Source organism: Python bivittatus, unplaced genomic scaffold (genome assembly GCF_059951505.1).
Source record: "Python bivittatus isolate LINGU-HERP-01145 unplaced genomic scaffold, Pbiv_v1 ctg000330_np1212, whole genome shotgun sequence".
NCBI classification, from domain to species: Eukaryota; Metazoa; Chordata; class Lepidosauria; order Squamata; family Pythonidae; genus Python; species Python bivittatus.
This window is the reverse complement of record NW_028277058.1, coordinates 10,791,541-10,814,861: the sequence shown is the minus strand read 5'-3', so window position 1 is coordinate 10,814,861 and position 23,321 is coordinate 10,791,541. Positions and strand designations below refer to the sequence as shown.

General features: G+C 36.1%; 1 protein-coding gene across 1 annotated transcript; it reads left to right on the top strand.

Moving 5' to 3' along the window:
* The first annotated feature begins 50 nt into the window (after nucleotides 1-50).
* On the top strand, nucleotides 51-22,166 carry CAPZA2 (capping actin protein of muscle Z-line subunit alpha 2). Its single transcript, XM_007437135.4, has 10 exons — nucleotides 51-233; nucleotides 6,911-6,974; nucleotides 8,914-8,965; nucleotides 9,997-10,060; nucleotides 10,667-10,873; nucleotides 12,364-12,443; nucleotides 13,042-13,120; nucleotides 15,329-15,400; nucleotides 18,357-18,419; nucleotides 19,428-22,166. Exons 1-10 carry the CDS (start codon nucleotides 195-197, stop codon nucleotides 19,566-19,568), a joined length of 861 nt encoding a protein of 286 aa, XP_007437197.1. The 5' UTR covers nucleotides 51-194; the 3' UTR covers nucleotides 19,569-22,166.
* The last annotated feature ends 1,155 nt before the right edge of the window (nucleotides 22,167-23,321 follow it).

The following is a 23,321-nucleotide window of genomic DNA, read 5'->3' as shown; positions in this document are numbered from 1 at the left end:
CCTCCCTCCCCCCGCCTTGCCTCGAGGCCGCGCCCCGAGTCCGGGCCCCGCCCTTCCTGCTTGAGTGAGGGGCGGAGACCGGTGGCTGGGCCTTGGCTGCTGCTGCTGCTGCTGCTCTTCCTCCTCCTGTTAACGATTCGCGGGTCTCCGGGGCTTCTTTTTTTTCCTCGTGGGCAGACCGGAGAGGAGCTAAGATGGCGGATCTGGAGGACCAGCTCTCCGATGAGGAGAAGGTAAGAAGGCCCTCGCCGCAGAAAGAGAGGAGTCGTGTGGGGAGAGGGGGGAAGGAGGAGGAGGAGGAGGAGGAAGCGGTGGCGGCTCCTTCCCCCCTCCTGGGGACGAGGAAGGAAGAAAAGGAAGCAAGCGGGGTGTGGAGCAGGGTCGAGCCCTCAGCCCGGCTCTGCCAGCCCAGGCAAGCGGGGAAGGAGGCTTGTTTCCTTCTGTCCGAGGCCTGCTTTGCTCGCCGCCCCCTCCGCTCCTTGTACGGTCCGATGGCTGAAAATAGGCTCCAGGCGCCGGGCTGGGGCTGAAGTAAAGCGGGCGCGGCGGATCCGGTGTCTCCACCTCGCCTTTCGCTGGGTCTGTCTTTCCTCTTAAAGCCGCGGGAAGCCCAGCTGACGGAAAGGGGTTCCTCCCTGTTAACCCCTCTCTCCGTTGGCCTCTGGGGCTGGTCCCGCCGCCTCCCTTGTCGCTGGAACGATGTAGGACAATTTATTGGTGGACAGCATAGGCTTCGATTGATTTAATGGTGGCCCGTAATCTATTCACGTGGCATGAAGTGATTTCCAAAGGGTGGCTCTGGTGGACTTTTTTCCCCGCCCCTGACTTCTCTGCCCTTGACTCAGATGGTCGTTTCGAGGTATTATTTTGCAGATCTGATTGTATGTTCTAATGTTTTACTGGGGGGGGGGGGGGGAGGAGCGCCCACACTGCTTCTATTTTGAGTTTTCCAGGTGTGGTTTTGTTAATTGTTTGGTTCCAAACTTATCTTCTGGTGCTAAGGGTAGTTCTGACTGACTGAGGGATAATTTCTTCCTATCTCATGTCTTCCTAGGAGCATTAATGTTTGCATGCCTTTCACCTTTAGTCTGCTCAGAGCCATGGTAGAAATGCCTCACTCAATTCATTTACTGTGTGAATGTGGTTCAGTTCACACAGTAAAGAATGTGGCCTACCTGGGTTTGCTTTTGTTGTGTGAATCTATCTATTATGATTTACAATGATGGCTTATGGTGTAGCATGAGGTGAAAACCTGGTTAGTAATAAACCCATGTTTGTTGCTAAGCATGTTTTTGTACATCTTCCTGGTATACTTGTATCCTTACAACATGCAGCTGTCACATTCCCACATTACTTCTTACATATATGTGTAAGCTATTTTACAGATAGATCTTAAAATGTATGAGGTTCCCTTACACTGTTTTATTCAATAAATATTGAATAAATATAAATCAACTAATTTATTGATGTATTCTTTTATGTTTGTTCTTCAGTTTGATACAGTGACATGAAAAGGAGTTTGAGATCTTTATTAATTTATTCCCCTTCAGTTAAACCAGGCTGAAGACCATCTTGCAAAATTTTGATTTGATCCTCCCATTATGCCAAGTGATCACATCCTTAACCATGGTCTATTAACTCCACAGTTGCCAAACTTAAAGCATGTGGCTTAGATTCATGCATCTGGTAGACCATGTGGGAGAGTTAATTGATGTGTTGTGTTACTTGTGGTTTGTTCAGTAAAACATAGTTTAACAAACCAAAGCTTAGTTATATGTGAACCCAACAGTGATCTAGGGGTTCTGTTTGCAGAAGGATAGCTGTGCTAAGTGATTGCTGTAGGAACCACAAAGAGCATTGAATTTACATTAATTACAGTTTAAAATGTAAGAGGTTTCAGGGTTAAACATTTCTCATATTGAACCCTCAGATTTGTGCTGCAAAAGTCTGGATGACCACTAGATAACAGCAAAGAGTTAAATTGTGTGCTCCATATAGTGGTCATTAAGGTTTTTGTAGCCCAGATCTTGTAATGTAAACACAAATTAATAGTAATTTTCACAAGTGATCTAAAAGCTAGGGCAGAGTGTAGGTGTTTGTATTTAAAAAAGGCTATTTGTTTTGCATAGTTGACAGTGGCAATCCTGATGTGCTAGCATTTTATATTAGAAACAAAAAGAGTTTAAATGAATCATTCTGATTCCTGTGAGTAATTGCACATTGTTTGTTGGGTCCAAATTCTCTTTTGAATTGTGAATCAAAGAATGAAGGCCAGTCCTTTTCCTCACTAGACACAGAATTTTCTGTGGCAGTTCTTTGCCACCATGGATTTCACAATATGTTTCATTGAACTTATTTGGATTTATTGGCATGACTCTTAAGTAGATGCATAGCTGATTCAAAAATGATATTTAAAGCATGCTTATCAATTTCTCATTAAACTAGATATGTCAAATGAGATGCCATAAGATTCAGTCCTGTCTTGTGCACTCTTCAGTTATTTGGATGTGGTGGTAAAGGGAATGTTTATATATTTATAAACATTGCCTTAAAAGTATGTTTATTTAGGTTTAAATTCTTGATGATAACACAATGATAGATATTACACAGATATCCTCTGAAAACCATGCTCTTGATGTAATTCCCAAAAGGTCTCCATTTTTCTCTAGAGTACAAAAACCACCACTTTGGATTAAGGCAGAGTAATCAAATGTGGTAATATTCTTTCCAGTGCAAAGTTGTTGCTTGGATCTTATTACTTATTAATTTAAAGCCCAAGACCAAACCAGCAAAAATTGAAACATATACAGCAGTTAAGAAAAAAAATCATATAATAAATTACATAAAAGCCAAAGACAATCAAGGATGTGAGGAAGGCATCAGCCAATTTTTATGGGCTAAAGTTGCAGATAAAAAAATTGCTACTGCCCTTGATACATTTAGGAATTGATCACTTAAGGAGTAATTTCCTCATCATGAGGAAACTTAAACTTTATAATAACTGGGGTTATGAGTTTTAAATGCCATTGTGTATAAAGTGGACATTTTAATTGAACATGGGATATGGATTCAGTTTTCATATCAAAACATGTACACATTCAATTTTCATATGGAAGGTTGAAATATCTTTCAGATGTCACCCTGATGGATAGTGCATCAATTTGGGCCAGAGAATAAAGCCTCCTCTTTGGAGCATGCATGATTAGGGAGAGTCCAGGAGGACAATTTTTGTATGAACAGAGTTTATACAAGGAATTTATCGTTTCCCCATGTTTTCCCCCATAGTTGGTAATTTCATTGGAAAGAAGAGAATGGGCAGCTTTCCTCCAGTACTCTTAGTTCAGGAACCAAGTTATTATATCTGCAGACAAGTGTATGCTTCTTTAAAGAGGAAATGCAAATATATGAAGAAATAATTTAGGTAGGTTTCATGAGGGAAAATATTGTGCAACTTTCAATTTTGAATCAGGAACCCTACTTCCTTAAAATACACTATATTTTGTAGCATAAGATATAACATTTCTGAATACAAATTTGCAGAGAATTGTAAATAAATCAGCAGGAAACTAGAGTTAGACATTTGGATGACAAGGAAAATAGAGCTCTAAAGGAAGGTAAGGAGGTTGCACAGAATCTGGAATTGTGTCTGTCTTAACTGTTTTCATTATAGAAGGGAATCTAAGGAACTGAGGCAGCAGCAATGGTGATATGGTAAGAAATTGTGTAACTGAATATCAGTTGCAAAGTGCTGAAAAACAGAAGTAGTTTCCCACTATTTCCCATCTAAAAGCAGGCATTTAGACCTTCATTTAGGCTTAATATACCCTCCTCCCAAAACCTGGGCGGGGGGCAGGGGGAAACCTGTACAAATGATCCTTACTCCAGCTTCAGAAACATGACCAATCTCTGTCCTGGGGCTCCCACAAATACTTTTCATTATAGATCTTGCTGATAAACAGGAAGTACAGACTCCAGATGTTACCCCCTGGAATATTTAACCCAAATGTAAAACCTCTGAGTTTCTTACAGATATGTAACATATCCTTAAAATAACTCTGGGATATACTTAGATATATCAATACTTAACTGCTAAATGTTCTCAGAAGTTTTTCATGAGAGATTTTGTTAAAGGCTATGTCTATAACAAGGATCTTCAATTCTTAGTGTTGGTTGATATTTTGAGAATGTATTGCTGAATTCTCACAGTGGCTGGAAGGCTTATTTACTTATTTACGTACATACATACATACATACAATTTATATAGCCGCCCATCTCACCAGCCAGTGACTCTGGGCAGCGTACAACAAAGCTAAAAACAATAAATATTCTACATTAAAAGATATAAAAACCACTAAAACAGAAAAAAATAACAAAGGGATATTAAAAATACTGGACCCACCTCACTAGCTCACCCGTCTCTTGGGGCCCCCAAGCCTGTTGGCATAACCAGGTCTTGAGGGACCTTTGGAAGCTCAACAGTGACAAGGCCAACCTTAGTGGGGAGAAGATTCCACAGCGTGGGCACTGCAGCAGAAAAGACCCACTGCCTAGGGCCCGTGAGATATAGCTCCCTAGGTGACAGAACCCATAACATGCCCTCTCTGCTGGAATTGGTAAAATGGGCAGATGAAATCAGGGAGAGGTGGTCCCTCAAATAACCCAGTCCCATGCCATGAAGAGCTTTAAAGGTCAACACCAACACCTTGAATTGGACCCGGAAACAAACTGGTAATATACATTACTATACACACATAGTCACATAATATACCTTATTCATTCAGAAAGTGACTATAATGGAGATATAACCAGTTTCAAAACACTGATTTACCAAAATGATACCTACCAACCAACTAATCCTACCTTCTTCTTTTGGATGGTCCCACCTACTTCACTTACCTTCATTATTTTGCTTTGCAGGAAGGCACACTTTCAAATTAAGCATTAGGTTACAGTGTTCTTAACATTTAAAAAAAAATTGGGATCATTTTCATTCTACAAAGAAGCACAAACAGATGTCACTCTGTAGACAGGTGAATAACGTGAACTAATTATGTGGCTCCAACAGGTATGTGGCAGTGAGGTGCTGCTATCCTGGTTTTTCATCTCATTTCTATGTGAGGGAGGAAGAGTCCACCCACTTCCCTGCAACAATCTTTAAGCTTAAAAAAATTAGAAAAGAGACAAAACTAAAAATGCAAATTAAGGAAGAGAAATAAACTGTACTATATAGTTATCAAATCACTAATTATTGTAAATTATCACAAAATCTGTGCCGTAGTTAAACATATGCATTGCAAGACTTTACATGTGTCTGTCTTAATGTATGTTTTAAATGTATGTATGTTTTAAATGTCAGGAGAGATCTTTAATCTTTCTTCTTCCCACTTTTTGTTTTAAATAAATATTTCAGTTTCCCTTTCTGTTTTATTGCACTTTACTCTGCCTTTCCATCCAAAAAACCCAATATGGGTTTCCTATATGACATTCCTATATGACTGGCTGACTTCTTTTTTCAAGAATGGTGTGAGATTCATGGTTAAATAGAAATTGCTCTCTCAAGTAAAACTCAAGCTCATTGTCATCCACATTGGTTCTCAAGTTTAGATGTAATAAATATATAGCCCATATATATGAATACAGGCCATGCTGTCTACACAATAGTTTTTTTTAAAAAAGAGTAACAGGCAGAAAGGGACTATTGGTTCCTTCTGTTGTGTCCCCTTTCCCCCTTTCAAGCAGTTTTTCTCCTGACAAGTGATCTGTGAAAGAGGAGGGCTAGGAACAAAGTAACATGAGACTTAGATACACAAAGTACACAGAAGACTGCATAATATGCTCACAGGTTTTCTGCATAATATTTTTATTTACATCTAATTATAAAATGTAAATTGACCTATTACCATAGTGTCTAGTTAGGACTCTTAATTTTATTGGGTAAGCTGTGTCATTCTTGACAGGGCCTGCCACTATTTTTTTTCAGTTGTGTTATTTAATATGATTCAGTTTTATTTATTTAGTGATCAAATTTGTCTATTTCTTCATGAAAAAATTCTGATTGAGTTTAGGTTAATCAAATATTAGCTAGGATACCAGGGTAAGTTTTTTGTAAATACAAATCTAAGTATCTCTGAGCATTCTTATTGCCTTATAAAGGCATGTACATGCTATATGGGTTTGCTTTTAACTACATTGATTTCCGTTGTGGTCATAAACAGGAGGTTAAGAGGAGCATCTCATTTCTTATCCCCTTGTGTATGTGTTAAGCAAAAAAGCTCAAATCTTCGTGTTTAAACAGTCATATGTGTATTTCTCTTGCCCTTTGTACACATTTTGTAGCATTAAAGAATTTAAAAGTTGTTCTAAAAGTGATGTTTAATGCATATTTGCAGGTTATTGAAATTTTGCAAAGTTAACCCATATTATTGTATTGATATTTTGTGCTCATTTATTTGACAAAGCATTTCATTACAAAGAGAGAACTGATTACAATAGTGTAATCGTGAAGGAGCTTATTATGAGTCACACCAGGTTAGAAGAAGAAAATGTAAACCCCCCATCTTTGGTTGCAGTCCTAATGAAAATCCTACCTTTGAAGTTGCTGTTAGCATTGGAGAAAAATACTGTTCTGGGGTATTACATGCAGTTCAGTCCTAACAGATTATTATTTTCTGCACCTCCTGAGTATTATGTCTGTATTGTGTTATTCTTGCTGGAGATCTTTTGTTTTTAAGTTAACAACTAGACTTCTGTAACAACTATGTGGTAGAATTAAGGTATAACTTATATTTCTTCCTTAAAAATGAATCCATTTCTTTTAATATAGTCTTCAGTGTTTCTTAAAGTATAACTTGTTTCCATTATAAATTATGTTAAAACTATTTAAAAATATACCATTTGTTTTCATTTCAGGTGCGCATAGCAGCAAAATTCATCATCCATGCTCCACCAGGAGAATTCAATGAGGTCTTTAACGGTGAGTATGCTGATTTTCATTTCAGGTACCCTATATGCAGTGATGTGCAACATATCTTTTTCAAATAGGAAACACCCCATTTCAGATATCAGTCATTTCAAATTTGAAGCACCTTGTTTGGAGTCCAGAGCTGTGGTTCCAACACTTCCTGGATGCTTGAAGTGCCTGTTTTGAAATCACGATTTAGTAAACCTTAGTTTTAGTAATAAAATTAATAATTTTATATAGAGACCTTAGTGTTTTAATATTATAGCATTTTGTAAGTAATGCTCGTTTTCAATGATCTTTTATATCTCATAGATTTCCGTATTATTACTGAAGCAGTATAATTCTTACTGATGTTATCTTATGCTGGTCTGAGACTAAAGATTTGATTTGGTCAAGCTTGAAGCAGGACTTTGAATATAAAATTAAAATGTACAAGATTTGTATACATCTACTTTTGAGTTACTTTTCAAAAGTTATGTTTAACTGAAAGTGATGCATGTGTGATTGACAATTCTTTAAAATTCCTATATTACTGTTAGCTCCAAAAATAAGATATGCTGACCATGGGCTTAAAGTTTCAAGATATGGCAGAAATATTATATTTACAGAATAATTATCATTATGTTCTCCCCCATGTCCATCTTCTTTGTTGAAGTGGGGGACTAAGCTATGGAATTTATAATTGGTTCAACCCTTAATCGAGAGACCTGCATGCCTCCCTTTTATTAAGAGTATGAGTGGATTTGAGAAAATGACATAGAATGAGAAATGGTTTTTTAAAAAAATGACTTAAACAATTGGCCATGATAGTTGCTGAAGAAGTGATAGCAAATAGAGTAGACTTAGCATAGTTACTAGAGACACCAATTGATCTTAAAATTGAAACAGGAAGTAAGGGTATAAAGCATTTTAAAATAGTATCAGTCTTGAGGAAGGCAACCTCATGGTGATTTTCATGTGCTCCCTTCCCTCAAATCCTGCAGGTTTACCTGCCTGTGGGTTTTTACTCATTATTTTGTCCCCAGTTTTTTCCTCCCCTTAAACTTATTAATGAAAGAACCATATAGCTCTTATTGGTGATAGTCAACTGCTATCTTTGATCTTTGATCTTCTGGTGCATTCAGAGATAGTGATCATTTGCTATAGATGAAAGAAAAGCAGCTTTTGTACAAAAATAGCACCATCTTGTGTGAAGACCCATTGGAGTGTGAGCTGGTGGCAGGTGGCAATTAGGAAGCACTTTAAGCTGGTTAGGAGGTAACTAAAGAGCCTTGGAGTGCCAGAGCACTTTTTTCAGCCTCATTACTACAAACCCATGTTTCTTTTCCATAATAAATGCTAGAAGTATGCAAAATGTTTCAAGATTGAAGTGTTCCAACCTTGGAACAAACTTTGAAACATTTTAGTCCTTTAGTCCTTTGCTGCATATTAGTGACCATAAATATAATGCCCTTGTAGCCCTATTCTGTAGTACATTCTGTTTCTTTATATGCTACTGTAATCAGTACACACACTTGACAGTTTACAATAAAAATTGAAATCTATATGTATGCATATTGAGATATAAGGCAAAATTTGGATTGAACTTCTGAATTTCAGCTGTTAAATAAATGCTTGTTATATTTTTCAATAAGATTGTTTGATCAGGTTTTTAAATAGTGATTATTATATTATACAAACTTGCTCATTCTTTGGCCATAATTGCAAAGTTATGTCCAGTTGGATCTAGGAAAAAAATCCAGAAATTTATATGATGCTAATTCCTAGGAAACTTAAAGAAGTATATTTCATCTATATGCATAGCTGGTATCAAACATCTAGCATTTTTAAACTTTAGTTTGGTTGGCATGCATTTGAGATAGATACTTTTTTCTGTTGGGAAAACATATATTTTTTTGGCTGGGTTTATGCCAAGTATATTCACCATATACTAATGCTCAGTATTTTTCAGATGTTCGATTGCTACTTAATAATGATAATCTTCTCAGGGAAGGAGCAGCGCAGTAAGTACTAACCTCTTTATATAACACCTATCTTTCATTGTATTAAGAATGGATGAATATATTGAAAATTTCTATTGAGACATGTAGGTAGAATGATATTTCTCATTGCCTTTTCAAAATGTTACTTGCTGATTAAGATAAACCTGATAATCTTTCAGAAACGGCCTTTTTATAATTTGAATTAAGCCTTTTTTAACTGTAGTTTGTTGAATAGTCCAGCCAGGTCTTTTATATGAGCAAAGTAAATGGGGCTGTTCTTCCTTTTAACCTTTGTCATTCAGTTTAGACTGATTTGGTGAGATACAAAAAGAAATAAGTTAGGAAAATACAAACAAACCATGCATTCCTCTGTGCATATCACTCTAACCCCCTGTGAAAACTGTATACAATTCATTATATACTGCTGAAAACAAAGTATAGTTCATTCACTTATCCCATTCACGCAACATGTCAAGCCAAAAACAAACAAGCAATATCATGACTTATCCAGTGGATATACAGTGGTACCTCGGGATACGAACTTAATGCGTTCTGTGACTCTGGGCGTATCCCGAGTTGGTCGTAACCCGACGCAAATTTCCCCATAGGGTTCAATGTAAATCCGGTTAATCCGTTCCGCCCTCCGAATTTGGTCGCACCCTGAAGCAAATTTTCCCATAAGGTTCAATGTCATTACCGTTAATCTGTTCTGGCATCCGTGGACCACGCCTCAGGGGCGGGAGAACGGCCGGGTGCGGCGCAGCGGGAGAACGGCCGCAGACCACGTGTCGGGCAGAAAAATGGCCGTGGACCACGTATCGGGGCGGAAAAATGACCGTACCCTGAGGCGGAGTTCGCACATCGAGGTAAATTTTTGCGGCCGGAGCTGGTCGTAACCCGAAAAGTTCGTTAGTAGAGGCGTTCGTATCCCAAGGTACCACTGTAATGCTTAGAGATGGATACCTGCACTTGGTGCAGAAATACATATTTGTTTCAGTACTTGGAATAATATGTAGCAAAGTTTTATTATCTGATGTCTCTTGTCTTTCTAGTGCATTTGCACAGTATAACTTGGACCAGTTTACTCCAGTTAAAATAGAAGGCTATGACGAACAGGTATGTTTAAAAATATTTAAGTTTGAAAGTAGCAGTATGTTTTAATTAAGCAGTTTTTAATAATAAATGTAAATTATAGATCACGTTTTTGGTTAATTACGGAGTATTCAGAGGTGTCTAAAGAATCTGGTCTGCAGCTGATTGTCTGAATAAATCAGTAGTTTTGGTGCTACAGCATTAACTGCATTGTGTTTGTTTTATAGCCATTCTAATCTGATTTTATTAATTAATCACCATTATTGAGAACCCTTTTTTCTCCACACATTGCAACAGAGACATTCATAGGTATAGAACTGCAAAAGATTGTATCAGGTAAATGGAGAGAAACTGGAAGGGAAAAAAAGGCATCAGGATGGTTTTAGCTAATCACATTATTGATTTAATCATCCATTCCTTTTGGTGGAGGAGTTCTATGAAAATAAAATAAATACTAATTTGATATTATGAATTTTGTATTTCAAGCTTCATATTCTCCTATATATGTGATGGATATTGTACTTAAAAAGTGTTGATGTAGACTATAATATCAGATATGGATAAATAGTACTATGATTAAAAGTAGAGATATTATTTTAGAAATGCCCTTTTTGACAACTTTCTTTGCAGGTTTTAATAACAGAGCATGGTGATTTGGGCAATGGAAAATTTTTGGATCCAAAAAACAAGATTGCTTTTAAATTTGATCATTTACGAAAGGAGGCTACAGATCCAAAGCCTCACGATGTTGAAAATGCAATTGAGTCATGGCGAAACTCCATAGAAACAGCAATGAGAGCATATGTGAAGGAACACTATCCAAATGGTGTCTGCACAGTAAGTATCACAGTCTGGAAAATGCTTGGATTAAAACTATTCTTTAGGTTGTATAATTGAAGTCTTTATTTCTGCTTTAATTCATGTGGGATTATGGATACGGGACTAATATTCACCCACAGTTATAATCTAGTCATCTTTTTATCAAGAAATGTCTGAAGGTAGGAATTTTGATAACCAACCAAGACAATACTAAAAGGAAAAAAACCACTCACAGGACATTCTTTTTCAACATAGTGCTCATTTACAGCAGACACTGGGATGCCCTATTAGTGTAATTATGGGTGTATATGAAATGGAAAATACGTTTTCACACACTGTGGCTCTTAAGTTGCCCAAACCATTACAGGATGTGTTGTGGTGCCCAAAACCAAACCAAAAACTGGATCATTTTTATTGTTCTGAGTTTTAGCTGAGACAGAGTTCAGAAGAATTTTACAGTGTAAGCACAGAAAGGTTGGTGTACCTTGCCCTACTTTTGTGTCTTCTTCTGTATGGCCTGTGCGCCAACCTGCCCACTGATTTCCTTACCTCCCCTTAGGTACTGTTACATACCAGCCACCCTATTCATCCCTCTTCCCTAATCTTTCCAGTATCTTCCCTCTTGTCTCCCCTTAGCTGCCATGTGTTACCATCTTTTATCCACTGTCTCCCACCCTGGAACACCTCTGCCCAGAACATGTGTTTTGGTCCCTACATGGACTACATGAACTTGGCTGTTTGTGCAGAGAATGTTTTATGCATCTCTAATATAATTGGTGAAAAATACACAAAGAATTCAACTGGATAAGGCTAAGATCTTTTCTATTTTGATAAGTATTTTGTTTCTCCAATGTTGATGCCTGTTGTAAGGCCACATACAGAATATCTCATAAGTACTTTCCTACTTTGGTCTACTAATAACTAGTATTTAATGGTACATTGTGTTCACTAATAGAGATAATCTATAATCATGATAAGTAGCCAGTGGCTGCATTTAGCCATAATGGTAACCAAGAGTTTTACCCATATGTAAGTAGTTCATCATAATGCCAAATCATAATGAGTAACATCTAGTGTTATATTACTGCACTGTGTAATAGGTGAATCCAGCCATTGATGACTTTACTGTAAGTGAATTTGTATGATTCTGTTTAAGTTACAATCAGGCACGCAGTTCATGTGAAAAGTACTTCCTTTTGTCTTTCACTATAGAATACAAACTGAATCATTCCCATTTTCTCAGAAGCAATGTTTAGGTGCAAATTCAGTGAAAATGTGTAGGCCTCTATTCCCAACTTTGTCATTCTATATATTATGATTTATCAGACAAAATTATTGTGATTGTGGCTATTCAGTATTTGGACAGGTCCATAAATGTACTGTAAATTAGCAATATGTTTTTAATGCAAAACAAATGTCATTGTCTGAAGTTTTGTATATGATTAAAGAATGGAGAAAGTAAATACCTAAGGTTTGAAAGTTAACATTTTTCCCTACTTGTGATTAAGGTATATGGAAAAACTATTGATGGACATCAAACAATTATTGTATGCATTGAAAGTCATCAGTTTCAAGCAAAAAACTTTTGGTAAGTATAAACTGAATTATTTGGAAATAAGTTCCAAAGAAAGTTTTATTGACATTTTGATTTCAGCATGTTTAATATTTAGAACATAATTCATCTTGGGTAATATCAATTGTTATATATGTTGTGTTTCAGTTATGGCACAATACTTTCCCTTCCACTAACTCCCCCATAGGTACCTTGCGAAACTTGCTGTAAAGGTCTTCAGTCCTCCAGAGCAAATTTTGGGGGAATGGCAAAAGCCTCAGAGGGAGATGGATATCATTAAATTGCTCCAAGATAATTTATCTGGCAGATTTTGAATACAACTCTATTCATATTTCACAAAACACTTTTTAATGTGAAAAAAGTTATACCTAATATACGTGTGTGTGTAGAAATCTTGTCACAAATATATGCAAATTGTTTATAGACAAAGTTTTTACTACTTTTAGTTCAAACACAATTTAAAGATGTTGAAGATTAGAAAAATCCTTTGGATAGCTAAAGCAGGATTCCTTGAAATGCATCCTCTTTTATAAAGCACTTTGTTGTTTTAAGATTTAAGACATAGTTCTCAGTCTCTTCATTTTTTTGCTTTTATGGATTTGTTTTCTTTAAGGAATGGTCGTTGGCGATCAGAATGGAAATTTACAATAACACCTTCAACCACCCAGGTAGCTGGTATCTTAAAAATTCAGGTATGGCTTCCCTAATCTTCCAAAATAAACTCAAAAGCCTAGTAATATCCCATACAATTTTCAAGGATTATTTATTTATGTAGATTTTTAAAGGAGGTTATCCTACATTTTTTATTGGGATTGCATATCCATATATAATATATTATGCTTAAATTATATTCTCCATAAAAGTGTATAAAATTCAATAAAATAGTGTTAAATGTTTTCTCTAAAAAGCCAATGTAAAAAAAAAAAATAGTATTTCTGTGACAGTCTGGTCCTAGTGTTATTTTAGCCAGCCAGTTTATCTTAATTCACAGGAACATGGTAATTTTTAAAATGTTTGGGTCTTAAGATAATTAAACCTTTCTTGATTATCTCTTTTGAAATCTAACTAACCTCTTCTATTTATTTTATCTTTCTGTCGATAGTTTATTGATTATTTTTACGACCATATCAAATAAAATAAAGGCAAAGTACAAGGTTTATTTCCAGGATAAAATAGGTAAAAGAAAACACAATAATAAAATATGTGCTCAATACAAAGAATCAACATTCAAATAAATACATCGCCTTGATATGATACCCCAATCTGTTCAGTATAATGGAATCTTAGCTGAACTGTCTGTCTGGCCAATTGTCAAAGCACTGGCCATGTACAACACAAGTGATTCCTTTAGTTCTTTTAGATCCAGAGACAACACACTAGCAGGTGAGGCGATTTTAAGCCTTATAGTTAACTCCAACATATCTAAACAGAAATAACAAAAGCATAATTTAAAAGCATAACATGCCATGATAAAACTCTTCCCCTACTGTCAGGAGCTACCATAAGGCAACAGTGGAGAGACCCCAAGATGGCTTAGATAACACAGCTCCTGGTACCTAGGTCTGTGTCCACACTCCAAGGGCAACGCCAGGGCTTTTTATCAAAGTCTGGCACTTCAATCACATGACTCTGTTTCCATGGAATTGGGCTGTGAGAGTGACCTTAACCAGATAGTTCTCAGGATCTAAGGTAGTGCTTAACCTAAACAATCCTGAGGGTTTCCTTCCCCCCTACTTCTAAGTAAAAGTGAAAAACAAGCCAGCTAAGCGTTATTATGACTCAGAGTGAACTTTCTTAACATGTCAAAACATGGCACCTAAACTCCTTGAAATAACAATGGTCTTATGTGCTGCCACTACACTACCTTGCCTAGAAACTTAGTAGTTCTACTAATAATGTGTATGTTAGAGCCCAGGAAGAAATAGAACAATCTGCAGTTCAGGACCCAGTTCTTTCAAGTAGGGATTTTAAATGTCTAAGTCTAAAAGGAGCATACAGTTGATAGTCAAACAAAATAAGAGCAATATCTTCCATGGCTGGGACACCACATGTCCACTCGTGATGTGACAAGTGATGGAACTGCCCATATTTGGCCATGGAATCCAACAATTCAAATCTTGCTCTAGGATACCCTTTTAGGAATTGCATCAAACTCATTGACAGGTATTTTTTGGTTTGGAAAGTGGTTTTGTTCTTAGCCAACCAATTTAAAAATCTAGTTTTTGCAATAACTCCATGTCTGTTTGAGCACTGATATCTAGGACTCTTTAAAAATCTCCTTTGCCTGGGAGGCAGTTGAGAATAAATATTGGGTGGAAAACCCATGCTATAAAATAACTCTAGTAAGTTAGCTTACCCAGGAGGTGGGCTGAGCCATACTTATTTGTTCAGCTAAAGATATTTTGGGTACCTAACCTCTTTTCATAATCCCCACCTATCAAAACAAACTAAAGATAAACTGAGCTAGTGCCATATAGTGATTAATGTATTGAACCTACTGCAGAGAGACATTAGTTCAAGTCTTCCCTCAGGCACAGAAGATCACTGTGCAACTTTGGGCCACTTTCTCTCAGCCCAATTTACCTCACAGGGTTAATTTATGGGGAAAAATGGGAGAAGGGAGCAGTTTGTACACCACTTTGACATCTTAAAGGAAAGACAAGATATACTTTTAATTAATAAAAATAAGATCTGGAACAATATAAGTAAATTTAAATTTGCAATGAGTTGTATGCAGATATGCTCTATTAAGTATAAAAAGTATTGGAATCTTTGACATCTGAATCATATCTCAATCTGCTAAGGACTATTGCTTATTTTGGAAGGCGTATAATATCGCTAATATACACTGCCAATATCTTGTTTATAGTGATTTTGTATTATGAACGTTTTGTACATAGGTTCATTATTATGAAGATGGAAATGTTCAGCTAGTGAGTCATAAAGACATACAGGATTCTCTAACAGTGACTGTAAGTATCTTTTCTTGTGCGTTGTTATAGGAACATTGCATATTTTCATATTTTGTATTGTAAAAGAAGTTGCAGTTATTTTCTCTATGTCAGCTAAAGGTTAATATGCACTTTCATCATTAGCACTCTTCAGACAATACGTTTGCTAATAAAACTGAACATATAAGCAGCAGTAAGCAACTTCTCCCCTCTTCAGGTAGTCTTCCTGAAGTTACTGAAGAACCAGTCTCCACGCATGGACATAGTGTGTGTTTGTGGGCAAGATGGGGCACATGATAAAACATGTCATAATGTCACTCCCTTACTTGTGTCTGATGCTGACATACAAATATGAAAGTATGAAAATTACGTTGTCACATATGCATGTAACATTTTTGTCATTGTGACTTACAAAATACACTTATGTCCCCAGTACAGCACAGTTGTCTTCAGAGGGAATAGTCACATATAGGTAGAAAAAGCATTTAGATCTCTTTACATAATTGACTTTATTAATAGAAATTGACAGAGGTAATACTTAGATCTAGAAAGCTGAACATGTTTGTATTTTCTGAATCTTTTTATCAAACTTTAGTACAGACTATTAGTGCTTAAAGCATTATTTGTAAGTATAATTCATAGTAATGAAATGTTTGAAGCTTTTTTTAATATCAGAGATTCCAAATTCATATTCTACATCATTCTGAAAGCCTATTTTATTCAATGAGGTTTTTTTAAATAAACAGCTGCTGTTCCAGAAATAAAAATAGAAACTAGATCTGTGGCTTTCTGGCTCTTAGTTGTTGAAAGTGTGAAGCAACAAACATTTTAGACAAGAATTTATTTTGAAGAGATTAAACAGAAGAAGAAATGAAAGTTTTCATGTTAACTTCATTTTTAGGCAAGACTAAGCAATAAAAATTACTTCCGTCATTTGACTGAACTGAGTCCTCCATTTGCTCTAGACAGAGAGCTATGAGAAAAGGGGGAAGTTAGTGAAATCTATACTTTCTGGAACATTAAAGTTATGACTCATAGCTGCCTTGTATTTTTTATCAGTCTTTTTTTTCTGTGTGTGCCTTCAAGTCAATGTTGACTCCTGGCAACTGCCTGGAGAAATCCCTGCAGTTTTCTTTGCAAGATTTTGGAAGTGCTTTGCCATTGACTGCTTCCTAGGGCTGAGAGGGAATGACTGCTGGCTTTGTACCTAAGGTGGAACTAGAACTCATGGTCTCCCAGTTTCTAGCCTGTACCTTAACCACTAGACTGTAATCCTTATTTATTTATTTTATCAAACATATATACTACCATAACCCTGTAGACTCTGGACAATATAGACATAAAATAAAAGTAAAGATGAGTCAATAAAACATCCACCATAATAAATAATTTAATCATAAACCTGGCAGCCTCTTCCCTATTCCCCAAAAGCTTTCCCAAAACAATTAGATATTGTCTAGTTTTTGGTTCATCAAGGCCTTGAGGGCATAATTTTCCCTGGAGCAGGGACCATCATCCCAAACCATTGCTTCTTCTCCCTTTGTCTCTCAAAAGCAGTGGACTTTCAGGAGCTTTTCTTGTTAGGAGGATACTGAGTGGGTCCGTTCGTCTTAAAAGAAGCTGAAGTTATTTGGGGGCGCAGCCATATACAGCTTATGTGGTTACCAGCACTCAAAATTGCACTTGGAAACCTATTGGAAGCCAATTCAGGATCAGTAGCACAATTGTTACATGCCTGTTGTGGCTTGCCAGCAGCCAAGCAACTGCATTTTATACCAGCTAGTTTGTTTAAAAGTACTCCATATAAAGCACATTGCAGTACAGATAGTCCTCATTCAGTGACCACTTGTTCAGTGACCATTCAAAGTTACAACAGCGCTGAACAAGGGAACTTACGACTGTTACTCGTAGTTGCGGCTGTCATAGTGTCCCTGTGGTCACGTGACCACGATTCAGGTACCTGGCAGCTGGCTTGTGATTGCAGCAGTTCCAGCACCAAAGTCAACAGGGAAGCTGGCAGGAGGTTGCAAATGGCAATCACATGACCATGGGATGCTGCAACCATGCGGGATTCACCTAATGATGGCCTCTGGAACTGCCACAACTGCTGTCATGAGTTGGCGCGGTCACATGATGTCACGCTTTACGACTGCATTGGTTAGCGACAGGGCTGCTGATCCCAATTGCCATTGTTAAGTGAGGCCTATCTGTTGTGATAAAACTTGTTACTCTGAATGGTTAATGGTATTATTTTGTGGCTATTCTTTTCTACATTTCTTACATCATCCTGTAGATACAAAGTGCAAAATCACACTCTTGCTTGAAATACAGTGGAAGTAAGGTCTAAATATCTGATTTGCTTCAAATTGTATTTTCTTTTGTGGCAAGCTAAACATAAGTGAGTAATATAAGGGTAAGTAAGGTTAGTGTGCATATTAGGAAATAATATATACTCAGGTAGATGTGAATATGTATCATACAACCTAGATCTTTAATGAAACAATATTCAACAAGAGAAGTGACAAACTCCTGATAAAAGTTTTCATGTTAAAATACATTGGGACCTCACTTGTCTTAGAGCTGCTGTTCATCCCTCTTTGGTGAAGTTCTCTGTTATAAATTATAGATACTTCCTGATGGGAAGATTTGCAGGACCTATTGCAGGACCCATAAGATGGGTATAAGTTATAGAAGAACAAATGAGTTGCAGGTTTTCCATGTCATATTGAAGTGATCAGTTGCCAGGAAAAATCTAATCTTAGTTGCCATTATACCAGATTCACATAGAAATACTTATTTTAAAGATATTTTAAAGGTATTTTAAAGATAGCACCAATGCAGTATTGATAAAATGTCACATTTTAAACAGCTACCTTCCGCCTGCAATTTGTGTATTATATCTGAAATGACATTTGATCTTATACTTATAGTTATCTATTTATGATAAATTTAATATAATAACAATTGTCTCTTATAGAATGAAGCCCAAACAGCAAAGGAATTTGTAAAGATTGTAGAGGCTGCAGAAAATGAATACCAGGTATCTTATAAGACTACAACATGTTACTTCAACTATTGTTCTGAATCTTACTGGGCAACTTTTTTGTTATTCCTTCTATATTATGTGTTCAAAATAAGGGGAAAATGACTCTTAAATTCAAAATGATCGCAATACACAGAGAGGGTAAAATTTACCAAGCATATATTTAGTGACACAAAAGTATAAAAATCATATGTGCAACCATTTTCTCAGCATTTGAGTGCAGATTTTCAGGATGTGATCACAGACACATAACATTTGGCAGGCCATTCACTTAAAGTAATTTAATTTAATTTAATTTTTGTTGTTTTTTTTAGTATTTATGTATAGGGTTGTTTTTATAGTCTGATTTTAATTGATTAATTAATTTTAACTATTTATATGGTATCATTTTTTAATGGCTCTTGGGTCTTTGGTTTTAATTGTGAGCCGCCCAGAGTCACCTGTTGGGTCACCTGCGGCATACAAGTTTAATAAAATAAATAAATAAAGTAATCATGGTTATTGGGGAACCCTGTTTCAGCAGAATCGTTACAATACATGGCAGATAAACCTATTCAGTCCAAACATCAATCTTCTGTAGTTTGCTTAACTCTCCTTTCCCTGACTGTTACGTGATATTAATTTAGTCTTGAGTTCTTAATCTTAACAGATGCTGGGAAAAGGATGTTTCATCTTGTGAAAGCACCGTTGATATTTAACCTTACAAGTTATAATATATTTATAATTATATTTATAAATTTATATTTCTAAGTTATAAACCCTAATGTTTTTCCAGTGAGGTAGAATACAGAGGTACTGTGTTTACTTCTATTTATTGTTGTTAAACTATGTTAAGGTTTGATTATATCATGTTTCTGTTTAATCTTACAATATCAAGTATGTTTTTCTAATAAAAGACATGAGAAAAGTTTTAGAAGATGATACAGTATACTGTTGGAAATGTGTTGCTTTATATTAACAAGTTGTTCATTCTTTAATAAATATTTTCTTCCTTTTTTGCTATAGACCGCTATCAGTGAAAATTATCAAACAATGTCGGACACTACTTTCAAGGCCTTGCGTCGACAACTGCCAGTTACTCGTACAAAGATTGACTGGAACAAGATACTGAGCTATAAGATTGGCAAGGAAATGCAGAATGCTTAAAATGAAGGTGGCAAATATGAATAATTTTGTCCTTCTGTACAAAGTAAAGTTATTGAAAAGGTATTCAGAATTGTGAAGTCACCAAATCACCATGGCCATTTGCCACTGAAAATAACTGTAAGTAGTTTGGTTAGAACATAAGGCTTAGCTAACTTACTGTTTTTATTTGTCCATTTGTTTCTCCTGCAGAAAGTTATTAAAAAATCAGTGTAGCTGAAATGTTGAGAACTTCTGATATATTAGATTTTTATAATGACATGCCTATAGTTTTCAGTTAAATTAAACAATTTGAAAAAAAATATTTTTGCATAAGATTATCCCATGTTGCTTGCTTTCATGCAAAAGGACAGCTTGTCAAACACAATTCCTTTGAAAATATTGTTTCTGGACATCATGGATTTTAGCCATGTGTATTGCAGAAATATTCTGCCCCTCCACTGTTTGAAAGCTGGAGAAAAGCATTTCTATATCCAATCCTATTCAGTTATTTAAATAGCTTGGTGTTAATTTTTTTTTTTTTAAGTCAAGGTCTAATGCTGTTTTTAAGACGTTGAAATTAAACTTTAGTGCTTATTTTCAAAATGCATTTAATGTTCTGTTTCTGACAGCAACTCACATGAGTTTGGATTCTATCAGTCATCAAGTTATTTTTACCATACAGCCATAATTGTATTATAGCAAGGCATATTGTAATATATATGTAATCCTATACTCATTATGTGTCTGTCAGTTTTTTTTCTTCAATTGAAATGTACTAAAATTCAGTGTGAATTAAACATGCAAATTTTCTATTTAGTTATGATTCATTATCATTTCAAAAATATATATTGTAACACATTTAAGAATGAATCAACTTATTAAACATAAAAAGAAGCAGGAGCAGGAAATAAAAATAATCAGTCATAAACCTCCAAACCAGGTACAATGAAGTTAGGTATTGGTTAGACCCTTCTGCAGCCTGGACCCTCTTTCATGAAAGAAGGATGCAGCCAGCACACAAAAGGAAGTCCTTGCTGCAGCAGTGTGAAAAAAAGGCCCAGCCAGTACAGCAATAGTGTGTAGTATGGTGGGGGCAGTGGCAGCAGGCAGGGCCAGGCAGTGGGGGCAGCTGGCAGCGGGTAGGCGAGCAGTCAAAAGGACAGAGATGGGGGGAGATAGGTGTATGGGGGTGTTGAAGTGGAGGCAGTCCCTTACCTTCTTCCAAGAATGGCTTGGATCCAGGTGGGTCCTCACCTAAAGTGTGAGATTCACTCAGTGATAGCAACTGGGATTGCTGGAACTGCCGTTGCTAAGCAAAGCAGTTGTGATGTTTCACTTAATGACTGTGTTGCTTAGCAGTGGAGTTGGCAGTCCCAGTTAGAGTCATTAAGTGAAGACTCTCTGTAAACTGCTTCAAGTTCTTAATTGTTGCTGGAGGAGAAAATTAAAGTTTCCATTTCATATTTACAGCTATAGGAGTAAATTAGTGAAGTAAAGGAAAGGATGAGGAAATGTTAACATATCACAATATAATGGTAAGATAATGCAAGTTATTTGCTTCACTTACCATTATAATAATGGTTATTTCTGTTTTGCTATTTGAACTATAAGAAGATTATCAGAAAAATCAAATGTTTCTCCAGAGGCTGCTACATCTGCCACATCTATATTTTTTCAGAATACCAGTTCCTTTTTTACAGCTCATCTTTATATTGCATATAAGTCTATTTGGACCTCTTAAGAAGCAAAAGTATGATACTGCAGTAATAACATTATTGCACCCTCTTCATGCTCTATTTTTCCAGGCACATTCCTTTATGAGAAGGTTACAAAATACAGCTTTCTTTCCATACCACATTAGGTACAAGTGGAAAAAATAGCAAGGAATTAGATTTAAAATTATGATTCCTATTAAGCTGTGCTTTCTAAAAATCACAATGTCCCTCAAAAGCTGATATATTTTATAGTTTTGCAGATGTGGTAAAATAAAAAGTTCAGAATAAAAGTTTTTAAAAACTTGGTAAAGAGTGGCTCTTACATTAGGCTCAAGAAGTCTACCTTTGTTAATAAAATATTGAGCATACATGGAAGACTTAATTAGATCTTCTTACATTCTTTGATGATACCATATCCACTCACACCAGTATATCTAGTAGATACCAAATTTCAATTGGAAAACTACAGATACTGTGAGAGAAATCATAGTCCTTCGGTGTGAATGTCAGTTATATAAGCGGAGGAAGCTGGTACTTCCATTAGGAAAATCATTAATTTCTGCATTAAATAGCTCTGTGAAATCTATGAAGCAAGCTAAAAGCAGGAAGTTGTATATGGAAGATTTTTAAGTGGTGCATGGTATTTTTTTTGTACAATTCTATTTTACAGAACAATATTTCACAATTATCATTAGAACTGTAATAAATAATGAAATTTCCTAATAGAAGAGATATAAATTATCCTATTGTATTATCCTTAAAAAATATTTTGTTAACATTTAAAATATTCAAGTTTCAAAAAGTAGAATATTGTTTGATGTATCTATCCTAAGCATAGAAAAAAAATCCAAACAACTTGCACAGAACTTCTGTCCAATAAATTTATAGTTTATTTGCCAGGTGAGCATAGAATGTTTCTTGCTTTTTCTGTTGTCTGTCACAGGTGTTACTGAAAGATTGACGGGGTGCTACATCATGGATATTATGCCATTCTCTTTCTTATTCTTAAAAAGATCCTGAATGGGATTTAATGCTTCTGAAAACATATTAATGTTTTAGCTACATTAGTTACCATAGCCACCGCAATCCTGATGAGGCTTCTTTATTTGTAATAATTGAATGATAAAATAAAGATGGTAATGCTTTTGCCATATATTTCATGCCTTAATCAAGAGTTTTGCTAGACTACTACATAGAATGTGGTGGTCATCAGGCTGTTAATTGAGTCTATTTGAGTGTATTACACCAGTTCTGCAATTACACTGATCTCAATTAATTTTGGAGCTCCAAAACTAAATGTTTATATGGTCTTGACCCATATACAACTATCTGTTGATATAAGCCTACCCATTTCATAACATGGTGTCTGGTGCATAGAGCTGTCCAGAGACATACACTGTACTTCCTCCCATCTTTTAGGTAGCTGCTGTAGGCAGTGTTTTCCTGCTTGCTTTAGGATTACTACTCACATTAGGAAGGAATGTCTACAGTGCATTCGGAAAGTATTCAGACCCCCTTCACTTTTTTCAATTTTGTTATGTTGCAGCCTGATATTACAATTGTTCAAATTCATTTTTTTTCTCATTAATCTACACTCAGTACCTTATAATGACAAAGTGAAAACAGAATTTTAGAAATGTCTGTAAATTTATTAAAATTTATTAAAAACTGAAATATCACACGTACTTAAGTATTCAGACCCTTTACTCAGTACTTTGTTGAAGCATCTTTGGTAGCAATTACAGCCTTGAGTCTTTTTCGGTATGATGCGACAAGCTTTGCACGCCTGGATTGGGGGATTTTCTGCCATTCTTCTTTGCAAATCCTCTCAAGCTCAATCAGGTTGGATGGGGACCATCAGTGGACAGCCATTGTCAGGTCTCTCCAGAGATGTTCAATAGGGTTCAAGTCAGGGCTCTAGCTGGGCCACTCTAGGACATTCACAGAGTTGTTCCTAAGCCATTCCTGTGTTGTCTTGGCTGTGTGCTTAGGATTGTTGTCATGTTGGAAGGTGAACCTTCAGCCCAGTCTGAGGTCCTGAGTGCTGTAGAACAGGTTT

Bases quoted from the DNA above. Each gene is read 5' to 3' on its own strand.
- CAPZA2 (XM_007437135.4), top strand. From the start codon at position 195: ATGGCGGATCTGGAGGACCAGCTCTCCGATGAGGAGAAG. The intron at 234-6,910 runs GTAAGAAGGCCC...TTTTCATTTCAG, and splicing joins AGCTCTCCGATGAGGAGAAG to GTGCGCATAGCAGCAAAATT. The intron at 8,966-9,996 runs GTAAGTACTAAC...TTGTCTTTCTAG, and splicing joins CTCAGGGAAGGAGCAGCGCA to TGCATTTGCACAGTATAACT.